The 17,667-nt window shown below is 39.5% G+C and overlaps 1 protein-coding gene across 22 annotated transcripts in view; it reads right to left on the bottom strand.

The window, feature by feature from the left end:
- SLMAP (sarcolemma associated protein) overlaps positions 1–17,667 on the bottom strand; it is a 90,927-nt gene that overhangs the window by 32,351 nt on the left and 40,909 nt on the right. For 16 of the 22 annotated variants that reach the window (XM_058166843.1, XM_058166834.1, XM_058166835.1 and 13 more), the window contains exons 6-12: positions 17,465–17,527; positions 15,456–15,551; positions 15,198–15,269; positions 10,282–10,422; positions 7,550–7,687; positions 450–618; positions 313–363 (exon numbers count right to left, since the gene is read on the bottom strand). In XM_058166843.1, the coding sequence (XP_058022826.1) occupies positions 313–363; positions 450–618; positions 7,550–7,687; positions 10,282–10,422; positions 15,198–15,269; positions 15,456–15,551; positions 17,465–17,527 (730 nt within the window). The remainder of the gene's footprint in view (positions 1–312; positions 364–449; positions 619–7,549; positions 7,688–10,281; positions 10,423–15,197; positions 15,270–15,455; positions 15,552–17,464; positions 17,528–17,667) is intronic. The other 6 variants (XM_058166837.1, XM_058166836.1, XM_058166842.1 and 3 more) reach the window with 1 other exon arrangement.

Raw genomic sequence — 17,667 nt, forward strand, 5'->3', positions numbered from 1 at the left:
ATTGCCCCTTTTCCTGATCTCAAATAATGTCATTATTCCCACATACAAAAACACAGTTGTGGCCAAGGTTCTTAGCTGTATCAAAAATATTCTATTCTTATTTAATATATTTTGTGAAGTTTCATGAGCTAACACTAAGAAAAATTAAAAACAGAGTCCTCTACTGTTTGTTGTGTTATTTATCAATGCTCCAGAAATGAAAGTATAAAGAACCAGAATATTTTTAAAATATTCCCACTGCTCAAGAATTATAACAATATGTTATTATTCTATAAAAATTGATTAAGCAAAATACTTTAAGGTCATACCTACCTAAGCTGTTGTGTTCTTTAAGAGCTTTCTCCTGAAGATGTTCTAACCGGACTGAAAACAGAATTCCAAAATATATATGTATATCACAATTAAAAGAAAAACATGTAACATCAATATATTTGGACTACTGGACTTACCTTGTAAAGCAGTTAGCCGTTCATTGGTAAAGTCATTATCTGCTTGCAAAGCCTCTATTTTTGCTTGAAGTTCTTGCTCTCTTTCTTCCATTTCTTCAATTTTATGTTGCAATTCCTTTTTTTCAGACTGCCCTTTTTGCTGGATTTCTTCTTGTCTACCTTCAGCTACCTATTCAAAGCAAGAGAAAGCAATCACCTCTTAATAAAAGTTTTTATGAAACCACCTAATATTGTTTTCATTTTCTAGTAGCTAAAAACAAAATTGAAATGGTGATTCTATAAAGTATATGATGCTATACCATGAAACAATACCTGTCTTGCTTTATTTTAATAAAACATTAATACCCTTCTTCATGTCTTAGGAGACTTCCATGTAACATTGTCAATATTCCCCCAATCTCTAAATAATTTTGAAGCCAATTGTGCATCCTCATCATTGCAGTGTCAGAACACAGGCAAGTTACACAATAATTCAATGTGTCTGGCCTCTTTCCAGCTGACCAATAGGAAAGTATTTTTAAAAATCATTCATTTAATTCTCTCATCTAAACTTCTAATTCCATGAGCAAACACAAACAACAAAAGAAAAACAAAGAAAAGAATCATCTTATACTATAAAAAGTATATACTATATACTTATATAGTCTCTATATAAGTATATACTATATACTTATATAGTCATTTTATTTATTTATTTATTTATTTATTTATTATTCGAATTTATATACCGCCCTATCTCCCAAAGGACTCAGGGCGGTTCACAGGCATATAAAACATCCATATCAATATACAAATTAAAATAATCCTTAAAAAACTTATTCTAGCGCCCGAATTATTAAAAATAGAAATATAAATATAAAATATAAATATTAAAATCAATTTAAAACCCCTCTAAATTTAAAAATCTAAGCCAGTCCTGCACAGATGAATAAATGTGTCTTGAGCTCGCGACGGAAGGTTCGAAGGTCAGGAAGTTGACGGAGTCCTGGGGGGAGTTCGTTTCAGAGGGTGGGGGCCCCACAGAGAAGGCCCTTCCTGGGCGCCGCCAAACGACACTGCCTAGCTGACGGCACCCTGAGGAGTCCCTCTGTGAGAGCGCACGGTCGGTGAGAGGTATCTGGTCGCAGTAGGCGGTCCCGTAGATAACCCGGCCCTATGCCATGGAGCGCTTTAAAGGTGGTCACCAAAACCTTGAAGCGCACCTGGAAGGCCACAGGTAGCCAGTGCAGCCTGCGCAGGATGGGTGTTATGCGGGAGCCACGAGGGGCTCCCTCTATCACCCGCGCAGCCGCATTCTGAACTAACTGCAGCCTCCGGATGCCCTTCAAGGGAAGCCCCATGTAGAGAGCGTTGCAGTAATCCAGGCGAGACGTCACAAGGGGGTGAGTGACCGTGCAAAGGGCCTCCCGGTCCAGAAAGGCGCAACTGGCGCACCAGGCGAACCTGGTAGAACGCTCTCCTGGAGACGGCCGTCAAATGATCTTCTAGAGACAGCCGTTCATCCAGGAGGACGCCTAAGTTGCGCACCCTCTCCATCGGGGCCAATGACTCGCCACCGATGGTCAGCCGCGGATTTAGCTGACTGTACCGGGATGCCGGCATCCACAGCCACTCTGTCTTGGAGGATTGAGCTTGAGCCTGTTTCTCCCCATCCAGACCCGTCGGCCTCCAGGCACCGGGACAGCACTTGATAACCGTTGGGGTGGTCCGGTGTGGAAAAGTACAGCTGGGTGTCATCCGCGTACAGCTGGTACCTCACACCGAACCCACTGATGATCTCACCCAGCGGCTTCATGTAGATGTTGAACAGAAGGCGAGAGGATCGATCCCCGCGGCACCCCACAAGTGAGGGGCCTCGGGCCGACCTCTGCCCCCTGTCAACACCGACTGCGACGGTCGGAGAGATAGGAGGAGAACCACCGATAAGCGGTGCCTCCCACTCCCAATCCCTCCAACCGGCGCAGCAGGATACCATGGTCGATGGTATCGAAAGCCGCTGAGAGGTCTAATAGGACCAGGGCAGAGGAACAACCCCTATCCCTGGCCCTCCAGAGATCATCCACCAACGCGACCAAAGCCGTCTCCGTGCTGTAACCGGGCCGGAAACCGGACTGGAACGGGTCTAGATAGACAGTTTCATCCAGGTGCAAGGGAAACTGATATGCCACCATACTCTCAACAACCTTCGCCGCGGCGGGTTGGAGACCGGACGATAATTACCTAAAACAGCCGGGTCCAGGGAAGGCTTCTTGAGGAGGGGCCCCACCACCGCCCCTTTCAAGGCGGCCGGAAAGACACCCTCCACCAAAGAAGCGCCCGTAATCGCCTGGAGCCAGCCTCGTGTCACCTCCTGCGTGGCCAGCACCAACCAGGAGGGGCACGGGTCCAGTAAACATGTGGTGGCATTCAGCCTCCCCAACAACCTGTCCATGTCCTCGGGAGCAACAGGGTCAAACTCATCCCATAAAATGTCACCAAGACCACCCTCAGCCGTCTCACCCGTATCACGCAATCTTGGTCCAAACCATCCCGAAGCTGAGCGATTTTATCGTATAGATAACGTTAAACTCCTCAGCACGTCCCTGCAGCGGGTCATCCCGCTCCCCTGGTGTAGGAGGGAGCGGGTCACCAAACAGGGCGGCTGGGCGGTTATCTGCCGATGCAATGAGGGAGGAGGCGTAGCTACGCCTTGCTTCCTCAATGCCACTAGGTAAGTCCTAGTATAGGACTTCACTAGTGTCCGATCAGCTTCTGAACGGCTAGACCTCCAGGAACTCTCTAGGCGTCTTCTCCGGCGCTTCATCCTCTCAGCTCCTCGGAGAACCAAGGAGCCGGTTGGGACCTGCGCGGGTCAGAGGCCGCAAAGGCACGACCCGGTCTAAGGCCCCCGCCGCGGCCCGTTCCCAGGCCGCAACAAGTTCCTCAACCGAGCCGTGAGCCAGACTCTCAGGAAATGGCCCAAGCTCCGTCCGGAACCCCTCCGGGTCCATCAGGCGCCTGGGGCGGAACCAACGTGTCGGCTCCGTCTCCCTGCGGTGGTGGATGGCGGTCAGAAAGTCCAGGCGGAGAAGAGTGATCTGACCATGACAAAGGTTCAGTGACTATTTCCTTTAAGTCCAGATCTCTCAACCACTGACCAGAGACAAAAATCAGGTCCAGAGTGCCACCCCCAATGTGAGTAGGGCCATCAACTACTTGGGTCAGGTCCAAGGCCGTCATGGAAGCCATGAACTCCCGAGCTGCTGTCGATGACGAGCCGGACGATGGCAAGTTAAAGTCCCCCATGACTAAAAGTCTGGGGGTCTCCACTGCCACCCCGGCCAGCACCTCCAGGAGCTCGGGCAGGGCAGCTGTCACGCAGCAAGGAGCCAGGTACGTGATCAGCAAACCCATCTGGCACCTATGACCCCATCTCACAAAGAGGATTCGCACCCGGCAATCTGAGGTACAGTGGTCTCCTCGGCTCTAGGCTCTCTCTAATCACAACCGCCACCCCCACCCCTACCCTGGCCCTCGGCTGATGAAATGCACGGAAACCCGGTGGGCACATCTCAACAAGGGGCACACCCCCTTCCGTGCCCAACCAGGTTTCCGTAACGCCTATAAGGTCCGCAGCGCCCCCCTGGATAAGGTCGTATATTAGGGGGGCCTTATTAACTACGGACCGTGCGTTGCATAACATCAGCCGAAGGCCCAGGCTCTGGGGGTCTTGACCATCCGGGGAACGGGAAAAGGACGGGGGATCGGGGCGCGCGACCGCTTGCACACATCGGGCGCGCGCCCCCCCAGAACGATATGATCCCCCCCTTCCGCCATATCTGCCCCTCCCACTTACCGTGGAAATCAGGCCACCCTCACCAACAGGAACGCAATCTCCCCCCCTAACCTCCGAACCTATTAAAAAACCGTCACGAGCACGCGCAAGGACTGGCTCCTCCCGACGGGCTACCCCAACGCCCGCCTCAACCTCCCACCCTCCCGACGGGTTCTCCCCACCCGCCAAATCCCTCCCCCACCCTCCCTTAAAATTCCCTTAAAATTCTTAAAAATCTATTAAAACAATTAATTAAAAACCCTGAGTCTCCTATTTTGGCATGCCATCTCGGGTTCCAAAACCCGTCCTCAAGATGGGCCTCGATAGCGTGGAGGGCCAAACCCATGAGAGAGGGAATCTCGAGGGCAAGAAGGTCAGCCGCAGTAAATGTCCGCATGCTAAAAGTCCGCAAGTAGACCCATCCTGGACCTGTCACGATGGAAACTGACACACCAGTAGTTCGGGTGAAAGACAGACGAAATATAGTTCTTAGGCGGTAGATGAAAAACCGCCATGAGTAAATCAGAGCACCAACCCCTCCTATCTCGAGGGGTGGACTATGGACGAGGAAATGGGGGAAAAGGATAAAGTCCTACAATAGTCCAGCTAGGATTGTCCAGGACCCGTCTCAATTCACCCCACTGGGGCCAAAGATCTTAAAAAAGTCCCCTTGTAGCCGGCCCTTAGGTGTCCTCTAAAATGATGGGAAAAAGGCGCCCGCATGGCCGGGTTCGTCCTTCAAGATGACAAAGAGGACGGCACGTGCCTAATGGCCAGCCACTCCACCGACGAGACGCCTCTCCCAAAATCCGGGGGCAAAGGACTCAAAAAGCCCCACAGACAGCCATAGACCCTCTCAAGATGGTAGGGAGGGCGTCCCCTAGGCCCGTGGATACCCTTCAGAGTGGCAAAGAAGGTGACCACCGGGCCTCTTCATGGTCGCTAAGCCAGGCCGCCAGCTGAAGTAGGCCACTCACCCGCCGGGCCTGCTGGGTCATGCCACCGCGACCCAGCCGCCCACCGACAGGCTAGGCCCCCACCAGGCCGGTCCGCCAGGCCGCCACCATCGCTGCCACCACCGGAGAGAGAGCTCCAAGGCTCCTCCAGGAGCAACGCCAGGCCAGGCCGCCGCCGCCGTTGGAAAAGGCCCCCACCAGGCCGGTCCGCCAGGCCGCCGCCGTTGGAAAAGGCCCCCACCTCTGACACCGCAGACCAAGGGGCGAAGAGGAGAGGCTCTAAAGCCCTTCCTAGGGCAGAGCTAAGCTAGGCCGCCGCTGCAGCCACCGAAAAGCGCCGCCGCTGCCGCCGCCACCGCCGCTGGGAAATGCCAGGCCGCCGGCGGTCTTATCGCCGCCGGGGGGAGGGGGAATGCTCCGGGACTCCTCCCGAAGGAACCCGGGGGCGCCCCGCTTCGTTTCGCCCATCCTCCGATCCGTCGTACTGTCCTCTACCCGGCGGGGTCAAAGCTGTCCAAAGACCCCCGACCCGGTCGGGTCCAAGATAGGCCCGTCGCCGTCACAGCTGTTCAGCGGCGCGGCGCCATCTTGGACATGCGCAGTATAAATATATGACCGTATGACTATAACTTGTTGCTGGAAATCCTTATGATTTATATTGATATATTGACCATCAATTGTGTTGTAAATGTTGTACCTTGATGAACGTTATCTTTTCTTTTATGTACACTGAGAGCATATGCACCAAGACAAATTCCTTGTGTGTCCAATCATACTTGGCCAATAAAAAATTCTATTCTATTCTAAAAGGAAATAAAATAATTTGCTAGCCATATTCCCATAATACATTCTGTGTTATTAAAAAATCTGAGCAATTGATAGAAAAGTTAGCTGCAGAGTTAATAAGGAACTTATGCTTCCTCTGTTGCATTTAAATACCCTATGTTAATTATGAAGTTATCAGGCTAGCAGTTTTATAAGGAAACTCCACTGCCACATGGGTTTTAACTATAACTGCAAATTACATGAGTAGCTGCGGACATATCAAAGACATAGTGTTAGCAGACAGACATCAGGAACAGAATAGCCATGGTGGAGGAAGACACTAGAAGTGACAAAAATCCTCTAATATTATACTACATACAAAGGAGAAAGAAAAGAAAATGCAGTATCCAGGACACATTCACTCCAAAAGAAACAAGTTGGATTGTCAAAGAAATGAGTAAGCGGAACTTTTTCTCCTTTTATTTGGGTTATTGTGTGCACAATAATAGTTGCAAGGACTTGCAGTCAAAAAACTCAACTGCATTTTAAAATGGCAGACGGCATGCATTTGTCTGCTTATAGAAAATGGAAATAATATTCTGAGTTATATCTGTAAAGGTGATTTATGAAACTGTCCAGTCATCATTTCCCTTGAAGGATCTGTGAATGAAATGCTATTTCAGTGAACTCAATTCACCATTATATCTGGACTTTTTTTTAACCATTTCTGACATTTTACTGAGCCAGAAATAAATTTGTTCAGCTGCTCAGCATACTTCTCTAGAACTGATTCTGTCCGCTTAACTGCTTTCACTTGAGCTTGGCTCAGAATTGTTTTGAATGTGCTTTTTACTAAAAAGTAACCTTAATTTTACTCTTCTTTCTCTGTGAGGAGGCTGATAATATCTATTGATATTTGCCTAGAAATTTTCATGCCTTTGAAACCCTCAAACTGCCTGGCACAAAGGAATTAATGATAATAGCATCAATGTCTGGAAGTATATGAAGCACTGGCATTAGAACAAGGAATAGTGATGACAAGAAAAAACTACTATAGAGGAGATTATATTCCTTTTTTATCCACAGCATTTGGGATCTAATTTTAAACTTGACAGATGAGTTGGAGATGGTGACCTTTGGCAGTTTGTCTCTCTTTCGCTTTTTTCAATATCTTGCCTAGAAATGATTTGTGGATGCTGACACCATTTCTCCGCCTTTTGGAGAGGGTGCACTAAAGCATTTATCTTTACAGCTTTTGCTTTCTGCATAATGCTATTCATTTCTGGCAAATACTACTTTAAATCTCAGCAATAAAGAAGTCTTCTTTTAAAGACTATAACTTAATAATTCAAGTCACTAAACTCAGAAAGAACATCTATATAAAGAATAGATAGCCTTCTTTAGCCAGGAGCCATATTCATAGCCTGTGTTCATTGATTAATTGTTATAGCATAATAAATAAAAAGTATTATTCTCTAAGCCTTCTTTAGCCAGGAGCCATATTCATAGCCTGTGTTCATTGATTAATTGTTATAGCATAATAAATAAAAAGTATTATTCTCTACCTTTAGTTTGTCAGCAAGATCTTTGATTTCATTTACAGCTCCATTGTATTTGTTAGCTAATTCCCGCAATTCTTCCTGAGTCCGTTCATTCATTTCTTTCAAGTGAGTACATTCATCTTCCGTGTTACTTAAACTTCGCTGCAAGGAGAAAGAATCAGCACTTTAAACAGAAAAGTTATTCTGTGATCTAACTTTTGTAATCAAAGCAAGTTATATAAGAATTACTGTAATTTTCCAAGAAATACATAAGGCATCACTTAAAACATTCTTCTGCCAAGGTATACCATTCAAAATTGATGGTAATAATTCATGCATATCTGTAATATCTTATTTTTTATAGAACATATGTGAATAAAATTACAACCTTCATTTATTAAAGTAGAAACCAGGAATAACTGGTTAAGTACTAATGAAAAAAGTCATCACTGAACTACAACTTTAAACTTATAAAAAAAGTTACATCAGGAACAGAAACATTTAAAGATTAATATCCAAGATCAATGGCATTGCCTATCTGCTTTTCTTTTACGGTTTCATTAGCTTCAAGAATAATTTCAAGTTTCATTAATTATGGTAGTTGCGCTAGATTTAAATCACTACTAACCAATCTTAGGCATCTCATTCTCAGATTTAAAGGCAGTGACTACAAGAAGCATAGCCTAATTTTACATCTTCAATACACGCATTAATTGTTATACTGATATAATTTTAGACTCCCTTCTAAAGCATTAAAACACTTAATACTATATTTACAATGAACTTAAACAGTGAATTTAGATAACAAGTAGTTATGGATAACAAGTTCAAATTATGTGTTTCAATAAATGACTTCAAATCATTAAGACATTTTTATCTTTCATTTTCTTTAATATATGTTTTTATTCCTTAAAATATTGTTTAAGACACTTTCAACTGGCATTTCATCAATACTACTACTCATATGAAACTTATTTAAGAAAATTACATCGGTTGGAGGTTTACATTTAGAAAAAGCTTATTCTACCATGTATTTACAGTTATTAAATATCTATGTGACAGAACAAAGAGAAGCAATGTCATACTACTAGTATAAGATCTCCCAGGCATACAACCATAATCAGAGTTGCTTATGAATGATAATTGGAGGGTAGGTAAGGTCTATAATAAAGAAAAGAGGCTAAAATCCGCTAAGGAGTTGGCAGAAGTGAGTTGTATTACATACGGAGAGAAGGAAGGAAAAATGCCTAGCAAGTAAAAATTAGATTAGGCAGTCTTGAGTTGCTAAAAAAATACAGGGTCCAGACTGATTCAACATCACTGAAAAGAGACTGTAATAGAAATACTGTAACTATGCAAGAAGAGCAAAGCAGCATGCAATCTGTCTACCCAGCAAAGATATCTACAGGGTAGAAAAGAATTGAAAGCAGAAAATATTAAAGTTGGGCTAACCAGAACAACAGTTAATCTTCAACTGAAAACTTTGGGATATTTAGTACCATAAATATGCTGTACTTAGTACAGCAAGGCAAGCTGTAATACTACTGCAGACAAATAGAAAATCTCAGAATAGAATAGCACTTAGGACATAAAGCAATCTACTACATTTGTTATTTGAAGAAAAGAGGGAGAGGACAACTGAAACTTATCTTGTACATAGAAGCTAAGTACTGCTTGCATAATAATCTGACTGAAACAATCTTGCAGACAGACTAATATCTTTCTAACCTTGATGTGCTCCATCCTATCCCCCCCCAAAAAAACCCCACTTGTTCACTGGAAGGTCTTAGCATGCTGTATTCTGATTTGATCTGTTAAGAACTAACAGCAATCCCCTTGCTATGAAAGATTAAATACCATATTTTTTGGAGTATAGTTTTATTAGTTAGTTAGAGGAAAATAAGAAAAAGGCTGACTGGCAGGTGGATTGGCCTCCCAGAATACCCCCAATCAGCTGTTCCCAGAGGTGAATTTTAGCAACAGGTTCCTTAGTTGTGAGCTCTGTGCCTTGCTTTTTTTGTTCTTTTTTCCTGCCTCTGAAACTCCATTTCAGAATAAACTTTTTTCTGCCTCTGAAAGCCTCCAAAATAGAACTTCAGAAAAAAAGTCTCTGAAGCTCTGTTTGGGAGCTTCTTTTCTGAAGCTCTATTGGGGGGCTTCTTTTCTGAAGCTCTGTTTGAGGCTTTTTTTCTAAGCTCCGTTTGGGGCTTTTTGTCTAAGCTCCATTTCTGATGCTTTTTCAGCCTCTGAAACTCCAATATACAAATAGAATGAGACTATTGCCTTATACACTGTAAGCCATCCTGAGTCTTCGGAGAAGGGCTGGATATAAATGTAAATAAATAAATAAAATAAAATAAATAAATAATAATTTGAGAAGCTGGGCAGGCTACATTCGGAGTATAAGACGCACCTGGATTTTCACCCTCTTTTTTGGGGGGAAAAAGGTGCATGTTATACTCCAAAAAATACAGTACATAAAAATAAATGAAGGATTTGACTGTATTTACCTAAATAGAAAAACAACTGAAATCAGAAACCATATAAGCCCAACATATGGACCCAATATTTTCTGGGAACACTAACCATTGAATGGAAAATGATGATAGAAAAATCTGCAGAGCATCCTAGAATTCTCAAGACAAATACAAATCAAATAAATTGTTATGAAAAATAAACACACTAAAGATTTAGTTGCGTGATCCCAACACTGTATGTATATTTAAAAAATCTGGCAAAATGTAATTAGTAAATACCTCTACTTCTGAGAGTTTTCTGACCACTTCAATTTTTTCCTGAAGGACCCGCCTCAGGGATTCTTTGGCAGTTGTCTCATAATTATGCTTGTCTTCTTGTAATGCTATAAGTTCCTTTCGTAAACTATCTTCTGTTTGATTCTGAAATAGAACATGGCAGAGATTTTAAGCCCATAATTCTTATATAACCCAATATATTTGTTTATATTCTCAATGTTATAAAATATAAAATAATATGATTCTTTTTGGAACTTCATTTAAAAGCTTTGTCCAAGGAATAAAATCTTCAAATTTCCAGTATTTGTCACTTCGTGATTTCAGAGTTACCAATCACCCCAATATGTCAGTTCATTTAACTGACTTCAACAACAAATTATTTTTTTCTTATTAAAAAAAACTTATGAAAACAGTGTCTCAGGCCGCATAAGGCTATACACATAACACTGACTTCTCCTTGATCATGCTTAAATATCAGCAATCAATGATAAGAATACACTGTATTCTTTCAAATACATAATTTTAAACCTCCTAGATGTGATTACGTAAACGAGATGGGTGGTGTAGAAATTTGACAGAAAAATAAATACTTCTTAAATCTGATTAAGGAAAATATCAACACAGACTTAACTGCTGTTAATGCTAACAGATTTCAATGAACTTAAATTTGAATACAGAGTAACATTAGTTGTAATTTTGAATTCTAATTAATCCTAATTCATTTGGATTAATTGAATGCTAATTAAGTTTAAAATTAAACATAATTAAAGTGTATTTTCATTTTTCTTAATTTTAAAGTGAAAAGGTTATAATTAACTAATAAAAAAGAATGAAAAAGAAGTATATATTCCTAATCTCTCAACAATGTTAGATCTGCACTAGTCCATAATGTTTTCTGAAACTCAGAATCAAAACAAAAAAATAATGTTACAGGATTGTGTTAATTGTATCTCTCTCTGCCATTGTCTTCCATTCTATGAGAGCCTGGAAGTTAATAATCTAATAAACACCAAAACACCCACAGATTCCCTGGATATATCTGAACATCAGAATACAGCCTCATAGATAAATTAAAAGTTACAATCATATATTGTTTCTATTACAATTACATGACTGAACTGATATATGGAGTGTTTTAACTGATTTTCTCTGATTTGTTTATAGTAAAAAGTGCTTATTCCTTCGTTCTTTTGGTTCTGATGCATAAGTCCAAATATTACTTCAAATATAAGTTGTAGAAAGGGAAAACTCCATTTGAATTAATGATTAAATCAACAGTGCATTATTTGCTGATCTTAATTATGGATTAAAATTTTTAAAACTGCTATAATATAAACCATTCCATTCTTCTTTACATGCAAATATTAAAATACTATTTTAAATGATCAGAAAGTATTGAACTGTTGGGACTTCCGGCTGACATCACAGCGAGATCAGACACAGAGAGTAGGTATCTGTACTCCCATGCCGAGTTCTCCCTGTTGGTGGGCTCCAAAAGGAGCCAAAGCCACCTTGGAGGAGCGGTGAAGAGAGATGCCCTGTGAAGTCTCGGAGAGTCGCAGCTCTCCTGCTTGACCCGGGGTTTATTTTCCCTCTCAGCCATGATGAGAAGAGACAGCCTAAGATGGCTGCCACTTGACCAACAGCCAATGACCAACTAAGCTTTGAGCTGGAACAGTTTTTGGTGAACAGTGTGGAATTGGGTGAGATAATTTTTTTTTACCCAAAAGCTAACCCCAAAAGAGAAATAGGATTTACTCAGAACTATTGAAAGCAGTGAGCAGACACTTTGAGAAAATTACCAGACTGGAAGGAAAAGATTAAAGAGAGGGGGGAAAGGGGGGGGGGACTTTTTTTCTTTAAAAACGCATGAAATTGGACTTTCAAATTAGAAAGACGTGACATTGGGAAGGCAATTTAAAATATTGGACATATGGATTTAAAAATTAACAGTGGTTCTATAATTGAATTACAATTTAAAATAATTAAAATCAGATTTTTAATAATAGTGAAAATTAACCTAAGAGCACCACCTGCTGATGAAAGAAAAATATACAAGCCTCAGAATACCCATTTAAAGGACTGTGAAAATACTGGACTATATACATCTACCCTATGACCACTGGAGATTTAAACATGGAACAAGGAAGACATATAATTAAAATGACCCCTGAATGTTAAGCTATCTGACTGAATCTAGAAAGATGACTCAAAGAGACTATATAAATGGACCTGACTGACTATTTATGGAACATAAAGAACTGTGATCAGCGGACACTTTGAAGAGTAACCTCAGGTTGGAATAAATGGTTCTTGGGCTATTGATTAAAAGTGGGATTTATTAGAACAAGATAAGATGCAACAGAAGGAGCAAAAGAGCAGAACTTTGATCAAGATGGATTTGATGTTTCAAAGCATAAAGGATATTATACAGAAAGAGCATAAGGCAATGATTGAATTAATGGATGGTATAGATCAAAAATTGGAAAACCTCATACAAAGGACAATGAGTAATGAACAAGATGCCCAGGAAAGGAAAGAGCTAGCAGAAGGAATAGAGGGAAAAACAGAATTGAGGAATCAAAGAAAATAATGAGGAGTCATTAATAAAATTAATAATGTTTGATGAATCAAACCAGAGGGGAAATATTTTAAGAGATCTGGAAAGAGAATGGAAGGAGCATGAGGATATTTTGGGAAGGGAGACAGGGATCAGGGCTGATAACTTTAAAGCTAGACAGTGGAAAAGGGTAGGGATCAGAGAAACAGATTGACTAGGCAGGATGTAGACACAGATATAGACAGAGATAAAGATTTAAGAGAAGAATATGGGAGGCAAGTTAAAAAAAGAATAAGAATTAAAGTACTGATACGGACAAGAGATGATGGATAGAAGGCGGATAGGAAAAAGAAGAATCGAAAGGGAAGAAAAAATCCTCTCTTTTTTCTTTCCTTTTTTTCTAACGGTGGCATAAGGAAAAATTAGAATAGGCAAGCTTAAACAATATTGTGATTGGTAAACACTGAGCAATTAAATAATATTAAAAATAATATGTTTTAATATAAACATGTGTATTAATACTAGAATCATAAAGATTGGATGAAAGCAAGTATATAAAGAGAATTATTTTGTATGTTTAAATAATATTGTGATTGACATTAAAATAATATATTGAACTATTGAATAATGAAATAATGAAGGATAAATGACTAATAAAATGATGAAACATATTTTAATACTGGTATAAATAGGTGTATTAACAATGGAATAATATAGATTGGATGAATTTAAAGAATATGAATAGCATTAATTTATATGTTTAAATAATATTGTGATTAGTATTAGAATTGCATATTTAAATATTGAATAATGAAAGATAGTATTGTAATACAAAGGGAACGATGGTTAATATAATGGTCACATGAATGTAAGTTATAATAAAAAAAGAAGTAAGTAAGAGAAAGGGGGAATATTAGTATACACATTTTTATAAGATAAGTGTAATGATGAGAGAGAGGTTTAGAAATTGAACAGTGGTAGTATGTATGTTTAAAGAATATGAAATAATGAAAAATTATAATTAGATATAAATGTGTATTACTATTATAAATATATAAGCTGGATGACTGTGATAACTATGATTAATAATATTATTTTATTTATACTGAAATGCATGACATCCAGGTGTCACATTGTTCATGCATATCATATGTATATGATATATATATGTATATGTGCAATATAAAATAAAAAAAATGATTAAAAAAAGTATTGAACTGTGTACATCTGATCTCAACTTTCTATTTTATGTAAAATAATTTCAATTTTTGTAAAGTGGTGTTTGTAAATTAGTGTAGTCTTTTGAATTTTCAATATTGCTGCATAAATGTGATCTAAAAAATGGTTATTCTCCAACCAAGTCCTAAAACTAAAGAGAGCTCAATTAAAAAACAACATTAGACTTGCTCATTTATGAAGTAAATGATCCAAAACTACATATTTGTATATATGAAAAGTATCTGAATCTTTAGGATTACCAGTTGATTTGAAGGAGAAATTTTCAAAAAGGGAAAAGAAGGGTGTAGGAAGACTAGAGAGAGGGTAAGAGAGTTGGCTGGAGTCCTGGATGAGAAGTATTACCTCAGTGAGATTGGAAATGATTTGGCTATAGCTAGAATTGTGTATGGGTGGAGTGGGAACTTCTTTAGGGACCTTTAATAAAGCTGATTTCTGTTTCAATCCTGGAGATTCCCAGATTTTTGTTTGGTTTCTCTCTCTGCCATTTAGCCAGACCTAGGTAGGGCAAGGGTTTCTCCTTCAACCTTCTTCTGGTCCTCAGAAGGTTGGTGGTAATGGGAGAAGATGGTTTGTAACAAAGGGGTGTGGAAGTGGCAGCAAGAAGACCTAATCTTTCATGAGTTGTTCATCATCAGGCACAAGTCACTTCAGATAGTGGGGATACTTTGACTCTAGAAGGTGCCTTCATTATTATAACAAAACTTAAAGTGGCTTACAATTAAAACAACAGAGTAAAAACAAAACACTGAAACAGGAAGAGGATCCTTAAGCTCAACTTCATATGAATATTTCTGTTAGTATGGCAAGCTGGTGGCTGGAAATGATGATACAAGTTTAGATGGATTATTAGGCATTTTTATTGATAAACCTCCATATCCAGAGATGTTGTGTTACTCAATAACAGTTGCTAAAGGGAAGACAGCATATTGTGGGAATATTTCATTCCTTGCGTGTAAACTTTTCAGAAGCACTTACATGGTCTCTGTGGGAAAAGGGAACAGATAGGTCTTTGGACTAAATTAGCAAGGGTCTTCTTGTGTTTGCCACTAAACAAATAATAAATATTTTCATATTAGTAAGCTCCCAAATGTTAGACATTTTAACTGATTATAGTACCTACTTTTGAACAAGCTTGTAACTGGTTTCCCATAACCTCTAACCTTGATAGAAGTCTATCTTCATCTATCAAAGCCTGTTAAAAAAGAAATCCAAACATGTCCTTAAATCAATACCAGTAATATCATAGAAACAATATTAACAATACAAGTTCACATAATATCCCCACAAAGTTTAAATTAATAAGCAGAGCTCTGTGATTTTGATAAATAAGCAAGTGTGCTATTTAGTTAATGAAAAGGGAGGGAAGGAGAGAGAATACCTGCCAGCTTGTATCTGATGCGTCTTGTGTGACAGCTAGCAACCGCTGTAAGGTGGCCAACTTTTGTTCTAACATTTGTTCCCTATGTAAGGCCTCCTGCATTGAACAACAACAAAAAAACCTCTTTAGTTTTAATGGCAGCAAATTATAACATTACTTAATATTTAAAATTCTGCATGGATATTATTTTAATTTTCTCTTTTATATATTTATGATGTTTATTTTAAGGAAAATTTATAAAAGTAACAGTTTTGAAATGGGAATGTTGTCTTTTAGAACGCACTGCTCGTGCCTAAAACGTATGATTTCTTTTCTGGTTTGTTTCAAATACTTTGCACATGAACAAGTTTTTATAAGGTATGATAGTCCCCTTCTTTCTAGTAAGCAGGTAACACGTATGATATCTATACAGACATCCATTTTATATAATCAATCTTATGTGACATGATATTCAGAAGCACAGTGGAGTGATTTGTTTGTGCAAAAATTCTGCAATGAAAATCTCGGCATATATCTAACTTTTTTTCAGCCTAGACATAATTATCTGCATAAGCATTGCTGGAGACAGTAATAAGTATCAGCTTGTTAACAGCTTTTCTTTTTCCACTTTTTAATATAATGAACAGAATAACTTCAATACAATGGATGCACTACTTTAATTTGCTTCATAGATTCCAGATACCTTAGCATGCTATAGCTCAGATATAATCATTACGACTTCTTGCTATGCAAGACAGCAGCACAGCCCTGGAGCTGGGCAGTCAATAGATTAACCACTCAGGGAAAGATATGTCTGCTTTAAGGAGATTGCTGATATATGAGTGCTGATATATATGTATAACTTATGTTTGGGCCATTTACAAATGTTTGTGTTCCTTTTGCTGTAAACCTTTCATGTTAATAATAAAAAATATATCAGGCTATTTCTGCTACAAGGGGAAAAAAAGTAATTCAGGTATCAAACATCACCACTCTGAAAATAATACCCATTTACTATGAAAGAATTGCAGCCACTAGATGGCATACTTCACTCTCTTCTTTTCAACAGGCCATGTAGACGATAATACTTTGAACTTATCCTTAAATTAGCACAAAATGGAACAAAACTTTATGGTTTTATGATTTCAACTACAATAAACAGCTGCTAGACCAAGATATAACCACTACCTGGATGCCACCAAAAGAAAATAGAAATGTAATAACTTCTTTCAGACAACTGGAGATTATTTTTAAAAAGTATTTTATTGAATTTGTAAAGCCACCATGTCAAATACGTGAGTCTAGGGGGCTCACACAATTAAAATAGCAAACCAGAGAGAGCTACCCAACAATTGCAACAAAACGTTAGAAACAATTTAACTATTTAAAAACTGTACACATAAAATACATGAAAGTGTAATCAAAATCTTACAGACAATACAGCTATTTTGAGACTTCATGTTTCCCAAGAACAAAACCAGGTTTTAAGGGCTTTCTGGAAAATTAGTAGAGTCAGGTCCAATCTAAACTTGGGGGGGATGAAAACGCTCTCCTCCTGGGTCCCCTCAGATGAAATACTCCACTAGATGGGGCCTACATACCCTCTCTGCTGAGTTGGATAGGAACGCTAGATGTATCCATCAAGAAGAAGAGAGGCAGTCCCTCAAATAACAAGTCCTATGCTATGTATGGCTTTGAAAATATAACCAACCAGGGGGAGACTGGAATGTTAACGTTTTATCACTATAGTTATTAATATGATAGCTACATGCTTAGAGTAATATAATTAATTTGACAAACCATGACTAATGCTATTCTATTATTTAACTGAGCATCTGGGGTCTCAGATTAGCAGTCTTTCAAGTTTTACTGTAAGAACTTCAGTTGTACATATTAGCAGTACATAATTATCAGACTTCAGTCTAATTTCTTACATAACTATTACATTGAAGCTCTTATTTAAGTTTTATAATATAGTTTTATAAGTCAGATGTTTATGAGTCTATGCAGAACTCTATATATAATATTACCTGAAGATACTGAGAAAGCTGAAACAGTTCCTGAGAGTAAATGCTGGGAGTGTTAGCAGCAACCTATAAAAATGGAAAACAAAAGCCTCTATTATTTATCTCATGTCAGATTTTAACTTCTTTAGTGCCTTATATTAATATTTTCATATTAAATAAATTCTGGGCTACCAGATCTCAGCTGCCAAATTTCAGACAACCTCCAG

The sequence above is a fragment of the Ahaetulla prasina genome, chromosome 2, assembly GCF_028640845.1.
Source record: "Ahaetulla prasina isolate Xishuangbanna chromosome 2, ASM2864084v1, whole genome shotgun sequence".
NCBI lineage: Eukaryota > Metazoa > Chordata > Lepidosauria > Squamata > Colubridae > Ahaetulla > Ahaetulla prasina.